This window comes from Phocoena sinus, chromosome 2 (genome assembly GCF_008692025.1).
Source record: "Phocoena sinus isolate mPhoSin1 chromosome 2, mPhoSin1.pri, whole genome shotgun sequence".
Taxonomy (NCBI): domain Eukaryota; kingdom Metazoa; phylum Chordata; class Mammalia; order Artiodactyla; family Phocoenidae; genus Phocoena; species Phocoena sinus.
Window position 1 is genome coordinate 145,914,768 of NC_045764.1, and position 21,256 is coordinate 145,936,023.

The 21,256-nt window shown below is 46.4% G+C and overlaps 1 protein-coding gene across 1 annotated transcript in view; it reads left to right on the plus strand.

The window, feature by feature from the left end:
* The first annotated feature begins 4,084 nt into the window (after window positions 1-4,084).
* Window positions 4,085-21,256, plus strand: part of SMOC1 (SPARC related modular calcium binding 1) — a 156,373-nt gene continuing 139,201 nt past the window's right edge. The window contains 1 exon segment of the mRNA XM_032624733.1: window positions 4,085-4,426. Coding sequence (XP_032480624.1) covers window positions 4,328-4,426 — 99 coding nt within the window. The 5' untranslated portion in view covers window positions 4,085-4,327.

Consider the following 21,256-nt stretch of genomic DNA (forward strand, 5'->3'; position numbering starts at 1 on the left):
CATCACCTCACATATTTACTTTTGTTTGTGTATCAGTTGTCATGTATATTTAAAGTGTAAGGACTGACCTTGCTAAGATTAACTTCTGTGGGTCAATCTCACCTGCATAATGGGACTAATAATAGCTATCTCAGCCCAATGTTGGCGTTACAGCAAGTTGTCATAAATTCAGAAACAGACCCCAGGATTCTTGATGTCCCAGGCTTCTGAGCTTAGTAGTATACTTGAAAAGAGTCCTGAACCTTAGACATCACTCACCTTTCTCTGTCCACAGTGGTGTCACAAGTGGAGCAAGTATGAATCAAGGTATGTTTATATTATAGAAGCACTTTTTTTCCAAAGCACTATTAAAGACTCACCTTCCTGAAACCTTCCCTGCCCATTAGGTTTATAGTGGGTCCCTGCTCTCTGAGTCCCCAAAACACACTGCAGTCTTTGTTCTTTTTTTTTTTTTTTTTTCTGTGGTACATGGGCCTCTCACTGCCGTGGCCTCTCCCGCTGCAGAGCACAGGCTCCAGACGCGCAGGCTCAGCGTCCATGGCTCATGGGCCCAGCCGCTCCGCGACACGCGGGATCCTCCCGGACCGGGGCACGAACCCGCGTCCCCCGCATCGGCAGGCGGACTCCCAACAACTGCGCCACCAGGGAAGCCCCGCAGTCTTTGTTCTTAAATACAGCCTCCAGGTATCTGTTTGCTGTGTCTTAAATTAGATTATAACCTCTCAGAGGGCAGGGTGTACATCCAGAGATCTCATAATAATGAGCATTGTGCTGGGCACAGAAGGAGATTCATCAAAATGCTTGTTAAAATGAATAGAAAGATTCGACTCTGAATATGAGACAAGACTCCTGGACTGGGGCTTCCCTGGTGGCGCAGTGGTTGAGAGTCTGCCTGCAGATGCAGGGGACACGGGTTCGGGCCCCAGTCCAGAAAGATCCCACATGCCGCGGAGCGGCTGGGCCCGTGAGCCATGGCCTCTGAGCCTGCGCGTCCGGAGCCAGTGCTCCGCAGCAGTGAGAGGCCCGCGTACCGCAAGAAAAAAAAAAAAAAAAAAAGACTCCTGGACTATACAAAAACATATATTGAAATGGGCGTTCCTAGCTAGTACTAAATATTTGAGGCCCTCAGACCTCAGTATGGGATATAAAGTATTATTTTTCTTCACTGAAATATCCCCTTGCAAACAGAAGTCCCACAGGACAAGGAGCATGGCTGAAACTGGACAGACCAGATGCCAGGAGAGCTAGATTTATTTTTGGACCATAAGCTTGGCCTCCAGGGAAAGAAGGAACTTGTCAATTTCACTTTTTTGCTTGGATCAGACAATTGAGCCTGGCAGAGAGACACTCTTTGGGACTAGTAGTTCTCTGGAATTTCTAACCTTCTCTGGGCTTGGGAGGAGTTGGGAGAAGAAAATGCATCATTTGAATGATGGCCATGGTTACGGCAGGCCTTGCATGCCAACCAGAGGGAAAGAAAATACTTGCTGAGCAAAGTAACTGGAAAGCAGTTACTCATATTTTAAACTAAGCTACATGGTTGAAATCCAGAATAATGTAGACTTTTGGACCAGCGACTACTTGGAAATAAGCTTTCTGGCTGGAGAGCAGCCTCTGGTGTTGTGGATGGAAAGGACTATTGCAGTGTCATTTCCCTCGGTGCTTTTGTGCTGCCAGATGCTGGGGGGGTCGGCATCTCAAGCATTTACTTACTCCAATAGATGTCTCAATAATTCCAGCAACAGAAAGGAGTTGACCACTTTGATGGGGGTGCTTGTGGCCATGTGGTAGAGTCAGGACAAACCCGTCAGACCGCTGACCCTGATAGTGACATTTTCATCCCTCCAAGCCCCTGATGGAGGAGCACTTAGGCAGGCACAGGGAAATTGATGTAAGTGCTTCACAAGGCACAGGAGAAATGGACAAGTCCAGCTGGGCAAATTCCCAGGATGCCAGATCATAAGGGCTGTTTCCAGGAAGGGCTGACCCTTGCTGGAAGGGCTGACCCTTGCTTTTCCCTGAAGCTCAGTGCCACTAAGAATCTCAGCTCCCTTGCAGCCCACTGAAAAAATTCCCAGTAAGCACACAGGAACTGTTGAACCCTACAGCATTTGCGATTGCAATTATCAGATGATGGAGGAAGAATCAGACTCTGAAAATCTGGGCTTGAATCTTCCCTGTCATTTACCAGCCAAATGAGGCCAGGCAAGTCCCAATTGCATGGAGTATCCGTTTACTTACCTGTAAAGTTGGATCTCTCTGTCTACTTCACAAGATCGTTCTGAGGATAAAATGAGACGAGGCATTTGTCTTGCCCTCTTCATATGCCAGATGGTGATATTTATAACTTAGTCATTCTAAGGGCTTTATATACTCCATCTCCTTCAATCCTGAGAACACCTCATAAGGTGGACACTATTTTTATCCCCATTTTACAGACAGGAAAACTGGACCCCAGATTAAGTAAAGTGACTGATGCAAGGTGACACCACTAGGTGGCAGACCCAGGATTTGAACCCATCCTGACTGGCTCCAGAGAGCATGTCAGACTGTTACACTCTTTCCCAGCAGAGGAAGACAGGCGATTCTCTTAGAGCAGTTCTTCATTTTTGTTTGGAGAACAACCAGTACTTTGTTATTGTTTCAGCATCCAGTCAGGGCTTTCTGATCTGAGGGCGCTGGGGAAAGTTGAAGCCTTTTAAGCAGAGTGTGGTGATTCAGGTCTGCTTTTTAGAAGGATGACTAGCTGCCTGGTGGAGGCTGGATGGCAGACAAGGGGAGTGGGCAAAACTGAGTGCAGGAGTTGGGTGAGAAGCTTGTTTATACAATCCAGGAGAGAAGCAGTAAGGGAAAGGAGTTAACCTTTGTCTGGACCTCTCAAGCCCACAGGGAGAGGAGTTAAATTCTGGCACTGCTTCCAGCCTGGCTGGAGAAAAGTATCCCTCCCCTTGAAGTGAGTGGTCCATACCAATGAAAATAAACACTAAGGGCTGTATTCCACATAAGAAGGTAAACCATGGTTCTCTTGGGTTGAATGCAGTGGACCACCTGGTTCCGTTGAGAAGCTGGTGTGATGTGTCTGTGACCATTCCCAAGATGAACCCCTGGGGACCGCCCTGGGCAGAGCCCTCCAACATCCTACGGGCACTCAGGAGAGGTCTCCCTCCCTCCTCTGACCCATCTCTGGGGTCTTTGCACCCACAGACTACCCCTCCTACCAATGCTTTTTCCTCTCTCTCCCCCCACCAGGAAACCAGCTCCCCTCTAACCTCTCCTCCCAGGGCTCCTAGGCCTCAGAGAGGCTGCCTGTTGGCCCTCCAGTTCCAGGCAGGGAGCCAGGACGCTTGGGTTCTAATCCCAGATCCACCACAGGGCCACGGGTCGGCATCATCCCATACCCACAGGGGCCCTCCCCAGCAAGGAGATGCCCAGCACGTGCTTTCTCTCTCTTCTCGACTCTGCTCCCGGGGCAGCCGCTGTAGGACTTAAGCGTGTCACCCGCTGGAATCTTGTTTGCAAGCAGCGAATGCGCCTAATCCCCACGCCCAGCCCCGGTCACAGCCAGCGCTCTGTGCAGATGACCTGGCGACTTCCCAGTTGTTCTTGGTGTTGATGCAGCCAGGAGACAGATTTCTGAACCCCTCTGCGCCCTAGTACCCTCATCTGAAAAAACGAGGCGAGGAGTGTTTTCCCTGCCTATTTCATCCGGCTGTTGTGACAAGTCACGTACTCGTGCAGAAAACTGTACATGCTTAAGGTGCTATCATTAGCCGGGCGGGCATTCTGGTAGGTTCAGGCTGCTGGAGCTCTCGGAGGCTTCACCAGACCCAAGGGCCAAGAGGAAGTTCCTCTTTATCCCGCTCTCTCCTGGAGCCCACTTCTGCCAAGCCACCGACAGTCGTTCCTCACTGGGGACGACCGCGAGCCGCCCCTCTTTCCTCTCTCCCATTGGCTTTCACCTGCCAGAGGGGCGGCTGCCACGGGCCTCTCGGCCCGTCAGTCAGGGCCGTCGGGCTCCGCCCCACCCCTCCCTGGGGTTTATAACGGGAATTCCCATGGCCCAGCTCTGGCGTCCAACCTGCTGCCGCCGCGGCCCGGCCGAGCGGAGAGCACCACACGCAGAGCACACGCTCGCGCTCAGCTCCCCTCCGGGGCGGTTCATGAGCGCGCGCTCCGACCGCAGCCTCCGCGAGCTCGCGCCGCACCGCCGCGGCCCGCCGTCGCCAGGGGCCCCCGGGGGAAGGAAGGCAGGAAGGCCGGCGCGGCCGTGCGCCCCGTGGAGCCCGCCACGCCTGTCCGCAGCCGGCTGCCCGGCCCGCCTGGCACCATGCTGCCCGCGCGCTGCGCCCGCCTGCTCGCGCCCCACTTGCTGCTCGTGCTGGTGCAGCTGTCCCCGACTCGCGGCCACCGCACCACGGGCCCCAGGGTAAGTGCGCCCCCAGCCGCGCGCCCACCTGCGGAAGGAGACCCAGGTCGCTGACCCTCCTCCTGGTGGTGTGTGGGGGGGAGGTGGCGGAGAGGGGGAAGGGAGGCGTCAGACCTCGTCCCCCTCCTCACCTACTACCCAGTCCCCCGTGGGCTTCTCGGCGAAGTTGCTGAAATAAAAATTTCTCCCATTGTTCCCCCCGCCCCCCACCCACCCATTCTTTCTTGCAGCACCGATTCTGCCCGCTCCCTCCTGCCCTCCTCCCCCGCTGTCACTGGTGCGTTCTGTCTCCCAGTTTCTTCTCCCAGGGCCTTTTGCTCCAAGACCCTTAGAGGTGCCTTCCGCCTCCGAGGTGCCTCATGCTGCTCGCGGTCCCGGAGCGCTGGTGCTCTTGGCAGGCGGCGGTGGGGGGCAGCTCTGCCTCCAGGGTTTTAGGTTACCCGAGAGCCACACAAGGACCTTGTGTTGTTGCTGCTTTAAAAAGCGATCGCTGCTCGTAAAACCCGCAGCAGATAATTTTAATGCTCCCTCCCGCTAGGCACAGCGGCGGAGGAGGGGTAGAGGTGGAGGCTGGGGAGAGCTGGTGGAGAGGAGCTGGCAGTGTTCAAGGGTCTCTTCCCCTGCGTTCGGGCGCGGGAGGTTGAACTACTTGTTGAACCTTGGTCTGATTGGAGTTCCTGAACGATGTGAAACGTGCCAATTCTGTGCACAGGCCAGGCTGTTCAGGGCATTCTAAAACCTCCCGGAACCGACGGCATTGTGTGCGTTGCTGGGCTAGGTTATTGCTCCCATGCGCCCACTCGGTCTAGTGAAGGATTCCACTGGCTTAACAAGTGTCCTCTTAAACCACTTAGGTGTTCATTTGATCAGATTTATCCAGACAATCTCTGGCCGAGGATTAACGTATGTCAGGGCAGTTGTCTATGGAGATAGCTGCTTGCCTCCGCCACGCAGTGGGAGAGTCCATGTGGAAGTAGCTGGGATCTTTGTGAACAGGTGGGCTCCTTAACCAACTCACTCTTTCCTGGGTATTGTTCGGCCTAGCCTGTTGCCACCTGTTCCGACTGCAGGTTCTTTATTCATAGCTCTTGCTACCACGAGAGTCATCTTTATAGCTGTCGGGTGTGTGGGAAAAGCCTTGCAAAGCTTGATGAGCCCTCATGACCGCCCAGGTGCTGGCTGATTACATCCGAGCCCGGCTATCACTGTGAGATCAGATTTGCAGCCACTTAGGAAAGAAAAGCGTTTGTCCCCGTGTTGGGCCGGCCCTTGCTTTTATGACCAGATGTGCAACAGCAGCAGTTAAAGTGCGGCCGATTAGATCCAGGGCGTGTCATAAATCCTCGAGAGCAGGCGTTCCCAAAGCTGGGGCAAGTCAGGGCTCCAGGAGTGACTTTTATGGATGCAGATGAGCGTATGCCTTTTCAATGAAGCTGCTTGGTTTGATACTAGGACTCACAGCTCTTCAACTCAGGTCAGGAGAGCCACGGCGTTCCCTTCAATAATTAGGAACAGTCAAGACAAGAGACGCAGACCAGAGCACCCCAACTGAAATCTGGATGCCCGCCCACATGAGAGGCCCGGAGACAAATGGCGGGGGGCTCATTTGCTGCCGGGCGGGTCTAGCGTCTCAAGCCATATGGCTCTCCTTCCTTGCCTCCTGAATCTGGGGGAAGCAGCTCTTAGGGGAAAGCTAGGGACTTCAGGGGAAAATAGAGACATTGGTTCGTTTTCCCTCCAGCTTCTTCAGTTCATTAATTTGACAGAAATGGTGGAACACAAACAGGAACTGTAAATAGGCTTATGTGTCCCAGATGCATTTTCTCTCTCTCTCTCCTTTCCTCTCTCTTCACACACACACACACACACACACGCACACACTTAGAAAGTACCAAGAGGAAGCTACCGTCTTGAGCGTGTGGTTACCTGGATGCATTCATAGGCCCCATTGACAGCCACCACTTATGAGTTCTTGAGCTGGGCACTTTCCATGATCACTTATGTTTATAAGGACAAGAAGATGGGTCTTTTTAGTGTCATTTTGCAAGTGAGACTTAGGGAGGCTAAAAGCCTTGCTTGAAACACTCATGGTGCATCCACAGCAGTGGGAGCCAAATCCCAGTTTATACGGATGTGCAGGTCGTGTGCTTTCCATACCACCCAGAAGCTGCGGGGAGTGTTCATCCAACTAGTCATGCCGTTCCTGTTAAATGGGCATCAGGCGAGTCTGTAAGAAAGCATTGCTGATACTTTTGGGTGTCTGTATCACTAAAGGGTGATGTCTTTGAGTTTCAGCCTATTCCAGAAGACTGCAGTTCTCTTCTCTGTCTTCTTGGTGGCCTCAGAAATGTGGCCCTGGTCGTGAATGGCAGTGTCACAGGAGGAGCTGAAACATCTGGCTGTTGCAGTATTCCCTTGGGCATCCCTGGGTCTCTTCTGCTAATCCTTTGAGTGACAGAGGCTTAAGGATTGGCATCTTTTCCAGCTGGCTTTCTAGGAAACCGAGAGCATGCCCTTTCGGTTTAACTTTATCTGGCTCACTAATTGAGCTCCCCCGAGGCCTAGACCCCAATCCTTGCCCCTTTATTTGTTTCCTGCCTTCATAAAATGCCTGACATTTGTTTGACTCTGGAAACCAGCAGCTATCAAGTATCAGATTGGAGGCTATTATGTAGGAAGCACCTGATTTCTTGGCCTCTCAGCTCTGAGCAGCCGCGTGGCTACCTGGGATGCTGGCCAGGAGCCTTTTAATTATGGAGGAGACAGCCATTTCTTTAACCCTGCACACTTTACTGAAAATCTTTCTGGGGAGGATTGAATGGGGGAGGGGCCCTGCCAGGCTGATGGAGTCTGACTAATGCCTGTCTTTGTCTAAACCTCTGTCTGCCCGGCAGACTGGGAGCTGGGTGAGGGCAGGAATCGTGCCCGTCTTGTCCATCGGTGTATCCCCGGAGCTCAGCACAGGGCCTGGCACTTGTGAAATGAACAAATAAATGCAGATAATGCATGTTTAACAGTGATTCACAGGTTCCACCTTCTTGGTGCAGGACTGGAGCAAGGAAATAGATTTAAGAAGTTTGGGCTTCCCTGGTGGCGCAGTGGTTGAGAGTCCGCCTGCCGATGCAGGGGACGCGGGTTCGTGCCCCGGTCCGGGAAGATCCCACATGCCGCGGAGTGGCTGGGCCCGTGAGCCGTGGCCGCTGAGCCTGCGCGTCTGGAGCCTGTGCTCCGCAACGGGAGAGGCCACAACAGTGAGAGGCCCGCGTACCATAAAAGAAAAAAAAAAAAAAGTTTGAGAAATAGGAGAAAAGGTCAAGAAGTCTAAGAAATTTTATTTCTTAATTGTTTTAGCTATATTATTTAACTGTCCTCTCTCCTCTCACATACTTGATTCATCCTTTAAAACCTAGTTCTAGCATCACTCTCTGGGAACTTTCCTGCACAAAAGCATTTTGGTTAGAATCGATCACTCTCACCTTTGTACAACTTCGGTATCTCTTTCACTTGTCTTCCAGCTTTTGCTAATTCTTCTACAGTGAGCATCTTGAGATCAGACCAGCATCTTCATCTTCTCAGCTCTAACTTGCCCCTTCGGCACTCCACGCATAATTCTGTCTTGTTAAGTGAACAAGCTCACAACCTCTTGAGGGCAGAATAGAGATGTTATTTGTCAGTGTGCTGGTCATACTGCAAAGTGTTCTGTAAATATTTATTGAAATGAATTCGACTGTACTGTGGTGTCCATGCTGGACTCCCTGCTCTCATTTAAATGTGAAATTGGTTACTTAACAAACTATTATTTTATTTCCATTTTAGGCTTTTGTTCCTTGTTTAAAAATAAGCATGTGGGGTGGTTGTAGGAGGGGTGGGGGAGGAGAGACTGAGCAAGCGGACTTGGATGGGGGAACAGGCTTTGACTCCACCTAAACCCTCTTTAAAAAATCTTGCATTTGCCAAATGTGAAGCAGCTTGTAGACAGTTCCCTTCTATTTGACTAACCTGTCTCAGTGTCTGGACCAGGGTGTGTCCTTGTGTCTGCAGAGATGCCTTTCTTATTGTCTGTGTTCAGGACAGAAACCTTTTTTTTCCTCATGGGGGTTTTAGCTGAGGGGCTACTCAAGGTGTTAGACCAAGAATTTCATTTAAATATTTTGATAGAGCTGACATGTGAAATTTAAAGAAATAAAACTGAGGAAGACAGGAAGAGGAGACAATCATCTTAGAAACTCTAGGAAATTCAATCAAATGGAAAACACTTTGATATTATCTCCTAAAGTTGAACATTCACTTTTTTTTTTTTTGGCCGCCCCTCTTGGCTTGTGGGATCTTAGTTCCCCGACCAGGGGTCGAACCTGAGCTCTTGGCAGAGAAAGCACGGAGTCTTAACCACTGGACCGTCAGGAAATTCCCCGAACATTCACATTTTTTACAGCCCAGGGATTCCACTCCTAGGTGTATATGCCCAAGAGAAACTCATGTCCAGAAGGAGACATATGCAACCGTGTTCACACTATCACAAGCCTGGAAAGAGCTCAAGTACCCATCAGTAGGAGGGTAGATGAATAAATTGTGATGTACACACACAATGGAGAATTATAGTCAGTCAAAACAAATGAACAACAGTGACATGCAAAAATATGGACGCATCTGGGTAATATGATATTAAGTAAAAGAAATGCACTGAAAGATGCAGCGTGACATCTTTTATAAATTTATAAATAGTTAAAATTAAATAAAAACACTTTTAGGAATACATATAGCTGCAAGAAAACTATATGAAAAGAAAAACAAGGTACACAGGATCGGGGGAGGTTAGGGTGAAGCAGAGGGTTGGATTGGCCAGGAAAATCATATGGTTAGTGTAAGTTAGTATCAATACTTTACCTTCTTTTTTTGTGGGGGGGGGGGGCGTGAGTTTGAAAGTATTTGTCCATTGGTAAAGATCAATAGCTTATTTAATAAAAAATAAGAGTGGCTCCTGCTTAGACCAATGTTGAGTGTGTCACGAGCCAAAGATTATGTTTAATTCCATTCTTTGCACCTGAGGTCAGGCAAACACAAATTCCCTTTGTAGAGACTCCTTTCTTGCCTCCTCTGCTCCCTCCTCCCCCTTTCCAGATGTGCATCTTAGAAAATACCACGTTGGGGAGTGATGATTGGTTTTTCTTTGAATTCTTGGCTGGTTAGACCAGGGGCCCCAACCCCGGGAGGAGGAGGACTGGTAGGGGTCCTTGGCCTGTTAGGAACCTGGCCGCACAGCAGGAGGTGAGCGGCGAGTGAGCGAGTGACGCTTATCTGCCACTCCCCATTGCTCCCCGTCGCTCGCCTTACCGCCTGACCCATCGCCGCCCCCCATCCGTCCGTGGAAAAATTGTCTTCCACGAAACCGGCCCCTGGTCCCAAAAAGCTTGGGGACCGCTGGGTTATACCCAGAGCCGGCCCAGGCTCCGGCGTAAATATCTACATCAGCTGGCCAATGAGCTCATTTGTAAAGCTGAGCCCGCGGTAGGCAGTCTTCTCTCTCCCTTGCTCAGGGGGGATCAACCCTGTACATCTGAGTCCCCAGCCCTGCAGAGTAGAAAAGTTCACCAACTGACGCTTGGGCCAGAAGCCTTATTTGCCAGCGGGGGTGGGGGAGGCGTGTTTCGGGCTGATCGCCGCCTTCATTCCAACCTCCTCCCTCGCCTGCCTTGGCAGAGGCTGGGGAGGGGAGCATGGCCCCGCTTAGCAGGTACAGGGCACCCTTTCTCTCCCGACCACATAGAGATCTATTGTTTAAGCAGCCAAGTTCCTGGCATTGCTGGGGGGTGGGTATGTCCATGTGGAGGGCCCCTTCCTCCTGAGCTTGTCACCGCGGAGCAGTTTGGGAGAGGACAAGGGTTAAGCTGCGGATGGGAAATCGATCGGAGCTGCTTGTGAGGCATGCCAAACAGGGTTAGCATTGTACATATGTGCTGTGCAGGAGCCCTGAGTCACTGAGGGGATAGGAGAACTGGATCTCCACCAACACTCCCAATGGCCTCACAGAGACGCCAAAGCGACATAGGTCAGTATAGCAATTAATTGGATTTCCTTCTGCACCTGACGTCATTCTAAACTCAATCGCTAGATCACAAATTAATCTTACCTTTGGCAGACATCTAATCACGTTAGGTGTGGAGCTCTATGTACTTCCCAGCCGTTGCCTTGATTGATTTTGGCCTCCTTCTTCTGGAGCCAAAGCAGGGCAGCCTCTACAAAGCAGGAAAGGCCACTCAGAAGAGCTGGAGCCTCAGAAGAGCCCCTGCCGCCATCACGGAGGACCGGGGTGGAGCCAGGTTCTGGGAGATAATGTGTCAGGTGCTTTTAAACCTGACAAATACTCTGCAAATGTGAGCAACTGTGTCCCTTCCCCTTAAAAACCATTTCTCACTGCAGCATTGATCTGATTCCGTTAGATAAGGGCCAAATGTTATTTTTTGTTTGTTTGTTTGTTTTCAAGTATTGGCAGTGGAGAAAAACCGGACCCACTTCCCGGAATGGTTCGTTTTTAGGACTAGATAGCATCTGTAAGACAGCGCTGGGAGTTAAAAATATTTTGGGGGTATGTTTATCATGCATTGCTTCTTGAAAAATTCTGCAAAGCCCCAGAGGAGAGGACACAAAAGCAGTAACAAGTAAGAGGGTGAGGTGGGCAGTGTTATAAAAGGATACTGAGCCTGCTTTCAGGAGCGCAGTGCCCCTGACTGGCTCAAAAACAATGACTCCAACGACTCCGCTTCGTCAGTGGTGCTGTCCGATAGACCTTTTTGCTAGGATGGAAATGTTCTGCATCTGCGCTGTCCAATATTAGACACATGTGGCTATTGAAGGGTTTTTTGTGGGTTTGTTTGTTTGTTTTTGTGGGGTTTTTTGCTATTGAATTTTAAATGTGGTAAGTAAAACTGAGGAACTGACTTTTAAACTTAATTTGATTTCAATTAAGAGTAAATGTTAATAGCCACGTGTAGCTAGTGGCTGTCATACTGGACAGTGTCGGTCTCTCACCGAGGTGCCCAGCCTTACCTCTCACTGTATATCCCCACCCTCATGTGCCCCAGACTTTGGTTGCACTTAACCGCATTGCATTTCCTGACCTCTCCTTCCCTCCTCATCTCTGTCTGTCCGAATCCCGCTCATCATTCAAAAGCCTCCACACAGTCCTCCCAGCCTCGCCCCAGGAAGGGTTCTCTCACCCACTGTGCTTTGCTTACCCCTAGGATAGTGCGTGTCCCCATCTGCCCTGTGTTCTAGCTGACCGTAGAGGGAGGGTAGTGGGGCAGCCTCGGCACAGGCTTTGGAGGTAGACAGACCCGAGTTTGAGTCTGTCTCTGCCACTGTGAGCCTGGGCTAGTAACTTAACCTGTTGGGTCCTCGGTTCCCTGGTTTCTCCAATGGAAGGCATAGCATCTCTGTTCCAGGGTGGAGGGAGGATGAAGTGGGAAGTCTTAGCTTCCTATTCCTATTCCTGTTGTAACACATAGCACAAACCTAGTGGCTTAAGCAACACAAATTTTTGGAGGTCTGAAGTCTAAGACAGATCTCACTGGGTTAAATAATCAGCAGAGCTGAGTTCCCTTCTGGAGGCTTCAGGGGAGAATCCATTTTCGTGCCTTTTGCAGCTTCTAGAAACTGCCTGCATGCCTTGGCTTGTAGCCTCTGTTCACCTTCAAAGCCAGCAATAGCTGGTCAAGTCTTTTTCATGCTTCCATCTCTCTGGTTCTGACTCTTCTGCTTCTCTCTTCTCCACTTAAGGACCTTGTGATTTCTGACCCTTGGGCCACCAGAAGAGCCCAGACTGTTCTCCTTATTTTAAGGTCAGCTGATTAGCAACCTTAATTCCTCCTTGCAATATACTGTAGCACTGTTAGGATTAGGACATGACATCTTTCGGGGGGCCATTATTTTGCCTACCACATTCATTAAGGGTCTGATACAGTGCCTGGCTCATACAGGGTGCTTGATAATTGGGGGCCATCATTATGACCTTCATCTATGAGTTTCTTTCGTTTTAGCCTGGGGGTCTTGCAATGGTGGTGTTGCTTAATTTTCTTTATAGACTCCATCCTGTTCAAGAACAGGTGCTTAGTAAATATTTATTGAATAACAGAATTTTTGGTAAATGTAGATTATTTCTTTCCTTGTAAAGAAATATTACACAGTAAAAAGGGTCAAATGCAACCCAAAGTACATAATCCCCTTTGTGCAAAAAAAAAAAAAAAAAAGTTGGCTTATGATTTTTTACAGAACTAGAACAAAAAAATCTTAAAATTTGTATGAAGACACAAAAGACCCCGAATAGCCAAAGCAGTCTTGAGGGAAAAAAACAGAGCTGGAGGAATCAGACTCCCTGACTTCAGACTATACTACAAAGCTACAGTAATCAAGACAATATGGTACTGGCACAAAACCAGAAACATAAATCAATGGTACAAGATAGAAAGCCCAGACATAAACCCATGCACCTATGGTCAACAAATCTATGACAAAGGAGGCAAGGGTATACAATGGAGAAAAGACACTCTCTTCAATAAGTGGTGCTGGGAAAACTGGACAGCTACATGTAAAAGAATGAAATTAGAACACTCCCTAACACCACACACAAAAATAAACTCAAAATGGATTAGAGACATAAATGTAAGACCAGACACTATAAAACTCTTAGAGGAAAACATAGGAAGAACACTCTTTGACATAAATCACAGCAAGATCTTTTTTGATCCACTTCCTAGAGTAATGGTAATAAACACAAAAATAAACAAATGGGACCTAATGAAACTTAAAAGTTTTTGCACAGCAAAGGAAACCATAAACAAGACAAAAAGACAACCCTCAGAATGGGAGAAAATATTTGCAAATGAATCAATGGACAAAGGATTAATCTCCAAAATATATAAACAAACCCAACCCAATCGAAAAATGGGCAGAAGACCTAAATAGACATTTCTCCAAAGAAGACATACAGATGGCCAAGAAACACATGAAAAGCTGCTCAACATCACTAATTATTAGAGAAATGCAAATCAAAACTACAATGAGGTATCACCTCACACCAGTTAGAATGGGCATCATGAGAAAATCTACAAATAACAAATGCTGGAGAGGGTGTGGAGAAAAGGGAACCCGCTTGCACTGTTGGTGGGAATGTAAATTGATACAGCCACTATAGAGAACTGTATGGAGGTTCCTTAAAAAAATAAAAGTAGAATTACCATATGATCCAGCAATCCCACTACAGGGCATATATTCAGAGAAAACCATAATTCAAAAAGACACATGCACCCCAATGCTCATTGCAGCACTATTTACAATAGCCAGGTCATGGAAGCAACCTAAATGCCCATCACCAGATGAATGGATAAAGAAGATGTGGTACATATATACAATGGGATATTAGCCATAAAAAGGAACGAAATTGGGTCATTTGTTGAGATGTGGATGGATCTAGAGACTGTCATACAGAGTGAAGTAAGTCAGAAAGAGGAAAACAAATATTGTATATTAACGCATATATGTGGAACCTAGAAAAATGATACAGATGAACTGGTTTGCAGTGCAGAAATTGAGACACAGATGTAGAGAACAAACGTATGGACACCAGGGTGGGGAAGTGGTGCGGGGTTGGAGGTGGTGGTGTGATGAGTTGGGCGATTGGGATTGACATGTATACACCGATGTGTATAAAATTGATGACTAATAAGAACCTGCTGTATAAAAAAATAAATAAAATTAAATTAAAAAATTTAAAAAAACTACTACTGAACTTTCTTTGGGTTATTTGTATGGAAATATGTTAATATAAATGTTTCAGACATTACATGAAATTCCTAAAAATCTTATATGTTCTGGTGTAATGTTATAAGTCATAATTCTAGTTATTATTTTAAAATGTATATCTCAGAAATAACTAAATTTCTTGTCAATTGCATTATTATGAACTTTCATCAAATCTTTAACCGTGGTCATTTTTAAGTCTTTTGTCATTTACAGACAGTTCTGGGTGTACTCTGATGCTTTTGCAAAAATGTTCCTATAAAAGGGTTTCATCTTCAAGGAATTCATGGAAAAGACTGACAAGTACAGGTTTCTGGGAACTGGCTATACTGCTGAACTGAATGAATAAGCATTTTCAGAACTCTAATGGAAAACTGATGAATTTATAAAAGTGCGAACAAAAGATCAAGATAAAAAAACTTAATTACATGGGACTGAGCGAACTGATGAGGATGATTATGATTTTTGTGACTTTCTGTTTGAATAAAAAAAAATTGATGACTAATAAGAACCTGCTGTATAAAAAAATAAATAAAATTAAATTTAAAAAGTTGGCTTATGTATAGAAAAATTGTGTGGATTATATGTCATGCTGTTAATGGTGTTCATTGGGGGATATTCCATTTCTATGCGATGTGTCTTAGTAACTAAAATAATTTTGTTTACAATGAGCTTATTTTAATCTTAGAGGAAAATAATGAAGATTAAAACATGCATGATTTAAAGAAATCCCCAAAGCTGTCTCAATCCAGCCCAATCCCCATCTACATCAGACACAGCCAGCTCATGTTCGTGTTGGGTTGATTTTTAGGGTTCGTAACTGTTAGTACCAGGCCTCCGACTCAATTTCTGCTTGCTTTGAATTCAGTCTGCTTTAAAGGAGAGTTTTCAATGAACCTCAGCAGGATGTAACTGTAAAAATGCATTTATTGATGCTGGTGGGAATATAAATTAGTCCAATCACTTTGTAGAATTACAGTTGAAGTTGCACACACTCTTTGAGCTTGTAATTCCACTCCAGCATATACCCTAGAGTAACGCGCTGACATGTATACTAAGAGACATGTTTAAGTATGTTCACAGCAGCAATGTTTGGTAGTAGCAAACCTTGTAAACCAGCTAACTGTCCGTCAGCAGGAGATGAGAAATAGAAATTTTGGTATATTCAAATAATGGAATATTACACAGTGCTGAAACTGACTAATATAAAGCACCACTCATTATTATGGATCAATTTCATAATCAAAATGCGGGGTGAAAAAAGGCAAATTGTAGAATACATATGTTATGCTGCTATTTATATGAAGGATGAAAGCATGTGACAACTATACGTATTTTATTTAGGGGTGCAAACATATGTAAAAAATGTATGAAGGGGCTTCCCTGGTGGCACAGTGCTTGAGAGTCCGCCTGCCGATGCAGGGGACACGGGTTCGTGCCCCGGTCCGGGAAGATCCCACGTGCCGCGGAGCGGCTGGGCCCATGAGCCATGGCCGCTGAGCCTGCGCGTCCGGAGCCTGTGCTCCGCAACGGGAGAGGCCACAAGCAGTGAGAGGCCCGCGTACCGAACAAAAAAAAAAAAAAAAAAAAAAAAGTATGAGAATTGAGGGCGATGATAACTCTTAAGCTCAGGTTATAGTGGTTACCTAGGGTGCGAGGGCAGGAGGGAGAGAAACATTGGTTGGTAATGTTTTATGTTTTTAAAATGGAAGGTGAGTACACAGATATTTAAATTCCTTTTTGTATGTATTACATAATACATCATAAAATTTTCCATAAAAGATAAAAATGCATTTGGATAGATCACAGCAAAGTTTTAAGAGCAAATAATAAAAGTGTTGCTTCTGCACGGGGTCCTCTGCTCCAAGCCGCTGATCCTATTTTTCCTTTCCCCTGAAGACAATGCTCAGGGCCATTCAACCAAACTTGTGACCCCATTGCCTCAAGTGCTGGCTACCTCCCTCCTGCCCTCGTGAGGCCCTAAGGTCATGCCTCCTCCCCTGAGCTCCAGGTGGGCCAGGTGGGTGCAGGTGCAGTGTCCTTCTTCCGCCCCTGCCTGGTGGGACCTCTTCTCTTTTTGCTGTATTTGCTCTCCCTTGATAATTAGAGCTGAGGTTGATCATTTTCTCAAATTTATTGGCCATTAGTTAGGGTTGCCAGAGTTGGCAAATGAAAAGTAGGATTGCCTAAATTGTAAATTGCGTAAATTGGAATTTAGATAAACAACAAGTAGTGTTTTAGAATAAGTATGGCCCAAATTATTTGTTATTTATCAGAAATTCAAATTTAACTGGGTATCCTATATTGTATCTGGCAGTCCTACATTAGTTCCTTTTCTTCCGGGAATCATCTGTCCCGAATTTTTGCTGATTTTTTCAAACAGGAGTGGTAGTTTTTTTTTTTTTTACCTCACAGACTGACTTGGAAAGAGGTTTTTTGTTTTTTTAAATACTAAGATATTAATCTGTTTTGCTGTCATGTCTGGCAAATGCCTTTCATTATGAAAAGACACTGGTTTCAATCTTCTAACTTTTACATCTTTGTGTAACTAATCTGTCATTATGGTTTCTGTCCTTGGTGTCAGGATGAGAAAGGTCTCTCCCTGCTAAGATTATGGAAATTAAGGTGAATAAGTTTATGAAGGCTCAGATTGCACAAGCAGCAACAAATACAATACACAGGTCAAACACTGATTTAATGTTTGATATGAATTTATATAGTATTTTCTGTGAATTAAACTTCTTAATGTAACCCTGTGGGAGGAGTGCTTGTCCTGTGTTTCAGAAATTCTCAATAACATTTGGAAAGAAGATGTGTCAACCAGAAGTATTCTGTCAAGGTAATTACTTGGGGAAATTTATATAGAAAGTGTTACTTTGAGTAAACAGGCTTTCTTGGAAATGACACTAGGACTTTGGCAAAGAGCTTAGACTCTCCTTCATCTTTGGGTCCTTTCCCTTCATTAAAAAAAAATTTCTTTGTTATGAAAACTTCCAAATATATACAAAAAAGCAGAGACTAGCATTAGTGAATTCTTAAGGAACCCTCACACAGCTCCAACAACAGCTCGATTCTTCCACCCATCCTCTAGTCCTCTGACCATATTATTTTGAAGCAAGTTCAGACATTATATCTTATCATCCATAAATATTTTCATATATATCTCTAAAAGAAAAAGACATTAAAAAACACCTAACGACAAAACCACATCACAACCAAAGAATATTAACAACCATCCCTTAATATAGGGATTGCAATGTAGAATTCAATCAACAGTCAAATCTCCTTGATTATGTCTCAGATCAAGATCCAATTAAGGTCCACGTATTGGCTTCTCTGTATCTTAATCCTCTTTTAATCCACGAGTTTCCTCTCCACCTCCTTTTAACTTTGTAATTTATTTGTTGAATAAACAGGTGTTCTAGGGTTTTCCACACTAGCTTTTGCTGATTACATTTCCATAGAGTTGTGTAACATGTTCCTGTATCCTTTATATTTCCTGGAAAATGATAGTGAGATCCAGGGGCTTGATCAGATGTAGATTTGATATTTTTTCGGGCAAGTATGTTTCACGGCAGTTGGTGTGTACTTCCATCAGGAGGCACATAACATCTGTGATATTAGCACCCAGCGATGGTCATTTTGGGACCCATTAATTTGTTAGCTGTTGTCACTGATTTTTTTTTTTTTTTTTTTTTTTGCGGTACGCGGGCCTCTCACTGTTGTGGTCTCTCCCGTTGCGGAGCACAGGCTCCGGACGCGCAGGCTCAGTGGCCATGGCTCACGGGCCCAGCCGCTCCGCGGCATGTGGGATCTTCCCTGACCGGGGCACGAACCTGTGTCCCCTGCATCGGCAGGCGGACTCTCAAGCACTGTGCCACCAGAGAAGCCCTGTCACTGATTTTTAAACAAGTAATAGGTGATACTGAAAAGCACTTCTACCTTTTGTGTGGCATTGCCGTCTTTCGGTCTCTGTGTTGGCATGGAGGGGTACAGAGGAAGGGGGTTCCCTTCTCAGCATTGACCTCCCAGTGGGGAGGCTGCACGTGACCCCAGCACTGTGAGAGAAACTCTGCCTGAATTCTTGGTTGGTGGCCTAGGAAGGGAGTCTCCTTGGTTTCTGGTGGAAATAGTAAGAGCATGAGGGAGCTGGTTTTACTCTCTGGTGCTAATCGGGAGGTCTTTGAAGTGTAACTGTAGATCAGCTTTGTGTGTGATCTTTGGTACGTACACATTAGTTGGGAATTTATCTTGTAAGAAACAGATACCATGTTTTGAACTGGCTTATTCATGAAGGGGATTCATTGGCTCAAGTAATAGAAGGTACAGATACAAAGTAGGTTTCAAGATTGGTTTGATTTGGTGACTTAACGGTGTTATCAAACACTCAGTGCATTTATGTCTCTTCCCTCCGCCTTTTTGTGGTGTCTGTTTAATCTGAAGCCTAGCTTTTCCTGGTGGCAGAATTGCTGCAGTGGTTCCACGCTTCATATCTAAACATCACACTTTCTAGGGGAGGGAAGAGAGAATTGGCTTCCAGTCACCCTTTCCTAGATACTCTCAGAAAACTTTGGCTCTTAGCTTATCGATCTAAGTTGAATCAAATGCCCATTTTTGGCCAGGAGAGTGCCATGCTGTGAGTGACGTGGGCCTAGATTCCTTAGACTGATCTCTGTGCAGGGTAGGAAAGAAGATACCCATTTCTGGAGCTGGCAGTCAGGTTATTTTTCCTACCTCCTCCTGACCACATGGCTGTATAAGGTGGAAGGGTGGAAAGGATGCTGGGGCAACAAGCACAGTATCCATCTGGGGATTTGTCACATTTGTAGCCCAGCAGAGTGGTGGGTGGGACGTGTGGTGAGAAGTGTGCCGACATTCATGGTCAGAGCCCAGAGAGGGATATCTCCTGTTACTGTGTGACCAGTTCCCTCGTCATTGCAGGAAGAATAAGTGACCTCCAAGGTGACCACCAATGCAGACATCCCAAGGTTAGGAGCTGATAAGAAAAAGCAAACGTAGGAAAAGTTTGGATACTTTCAGAGTAGAATCGGCCGAATGAAGATGATTCCAGAGGGCCCCCAACATGAAGAGAACATGACCACATAGTCCCATAATTGGAAGGAATCTCAGGGGTCCTTCATTTTACATTAGGTAAGGACTGTCCTGAGTCCACACAGCTAACTGGTGGCAGAGCCGGAGCCAGAACCCAGATCTCCACTCTTCATTGCTCTGTCCCTGACTTTTCCATTCAAAGGTGTCCTGGAGAACTTGAAGTGGCAAAAGTCTGACTGAGGGCAGGAAATTCAGGGAAAAAGCCTGAATTTTAGGAGAGGATTATATTTCTGAGTTGCCTTTGGCCGATTCACCAATGTACAGTGGTTAGAACATGTGGCCAAAAAACTCAGGACATGCAGAATCGTCACCATCCATGTTATTATACCTTCCATTACATTGGGTTCTGTTTTTTCAGTCCCTAAAAGACATGGATTCCGGTTTCTGCAAATTCTGAAGGTTTCAGTTAAGAAATGTACAGCTGAGCAAATAGAACAAGTAACCCGCGATAGATACAGTTTGAAGTGAACGTAGATCTTGGCGTAAGACTCTCCATGCTTGTCAATAGCAGTGCAATCAGTGCAGACGTGCCCGAATTAAATGGCAAGTGGTCTAGAGCACAGGGAATGTGGTGTTTGGTTGGCACAACATTTTCCTGGGAGACCTTTTCAAATCAATACTCAATTTGAGGGTTGAAGTGGAAACCCTTTATGTTTGTTGAAGAGCGTCTGAAAATGTCCAGGGCTCTCCTTCTGTGGATGGTTTTTCCCTGCCTCTTGGGGTAGATTCACATCTGCACTGGCCCAGGCAGCCTGAAGTCAGGAGCTGCACAGAGGACAAGATGCATCATGTCCATCCATCTCATCTTTTCTTTTGCTTTGAGGATCACGTGCCCTCTCCTAGTGGTGTGTTATTGTACTTTCTTCTCCCGTCAAGAGAGAGGCTTAGAAAAAGACTGGGCCCACATCTGTTGCTGATTCGCAGTTTGTATCTTTTCTTTCATTAAAGCTGCATTTACCTGGAGAATGAAATGCACCTCTCGTCTCACTGTTGGGTGATGGGAGAAGTCTGACCTGTTACCATTTGAGGCTTTCTTCCCCGTCCAGAGTCAGTGCAGAGTAGTGGTTTGGGGGCCAAAGAGACCTAAGATTAAGCTACTTTCTGCTGGCTCTGCTGCTTTCTAGCTGTTGTGTCCTTGGGCAAATTAACTAACCTCTAAGCTTCAGCTTCCTTATCTGTAATTTGAAGATATTATGTACCTCATTGGGTCATTGTGGAGCTTAAATGAAGTAATGGCAGGAGGCTCAGTAAATGTTAACTATTCATAAAAAGAACAGAGGTAACAAGAAAGATGACTCCTATGAGAACCAAACGTTTTTTCCCTATAGTTTTCCCCCTTGGAATTAAAGCTAAAAAGCTCATCAGTATGTGGAAGATGTCTAATTTGTGGTTCGGTTTCCTTTTGTTTAAAACAAAGCTAGTTTTTTTGTGTGCAATAAATCAAACATCTCCCTCCTCTTATGCCTTTTCCATGAGGTCAGGAGGACCCCCTCATGGAAACGTGTGGAGGAAAGATGCTCTTTGGCGAGGTCTTCCTCCATATGCCATGTGGCCATGTCTTCTCCAGACAACTGTACACTGTCTCCTTCCTGAAGTCTTCTTTCATTTTCTTTCTTTCCCGGCACGGTAGGTTGCTGGTAAGAGGTGACCAGAAGGCCCTCCTCATTATTTCTGAGCTCAGGGTCATAAGGGTCAGGCTGCCCAGTGACTGCCCAGTACGTGCCCAGATCCGGTCCCCAGGCCAATTCCATGGAACTAGAGGAGCAGCGCCTGGTTTTTCTAGGCCTCCTCCTCTGCTCACTGGATGCCTAGCTTTCCCTTACCTGGAGTTGGAAAGTCAGTCCCATCAGAGCCTGTGGGTGGGCCTGCAACTGATCTCCAGGCTGCTTTTAGAGCATTTCAGAAACAAAAATCCTTGCTGTTAGC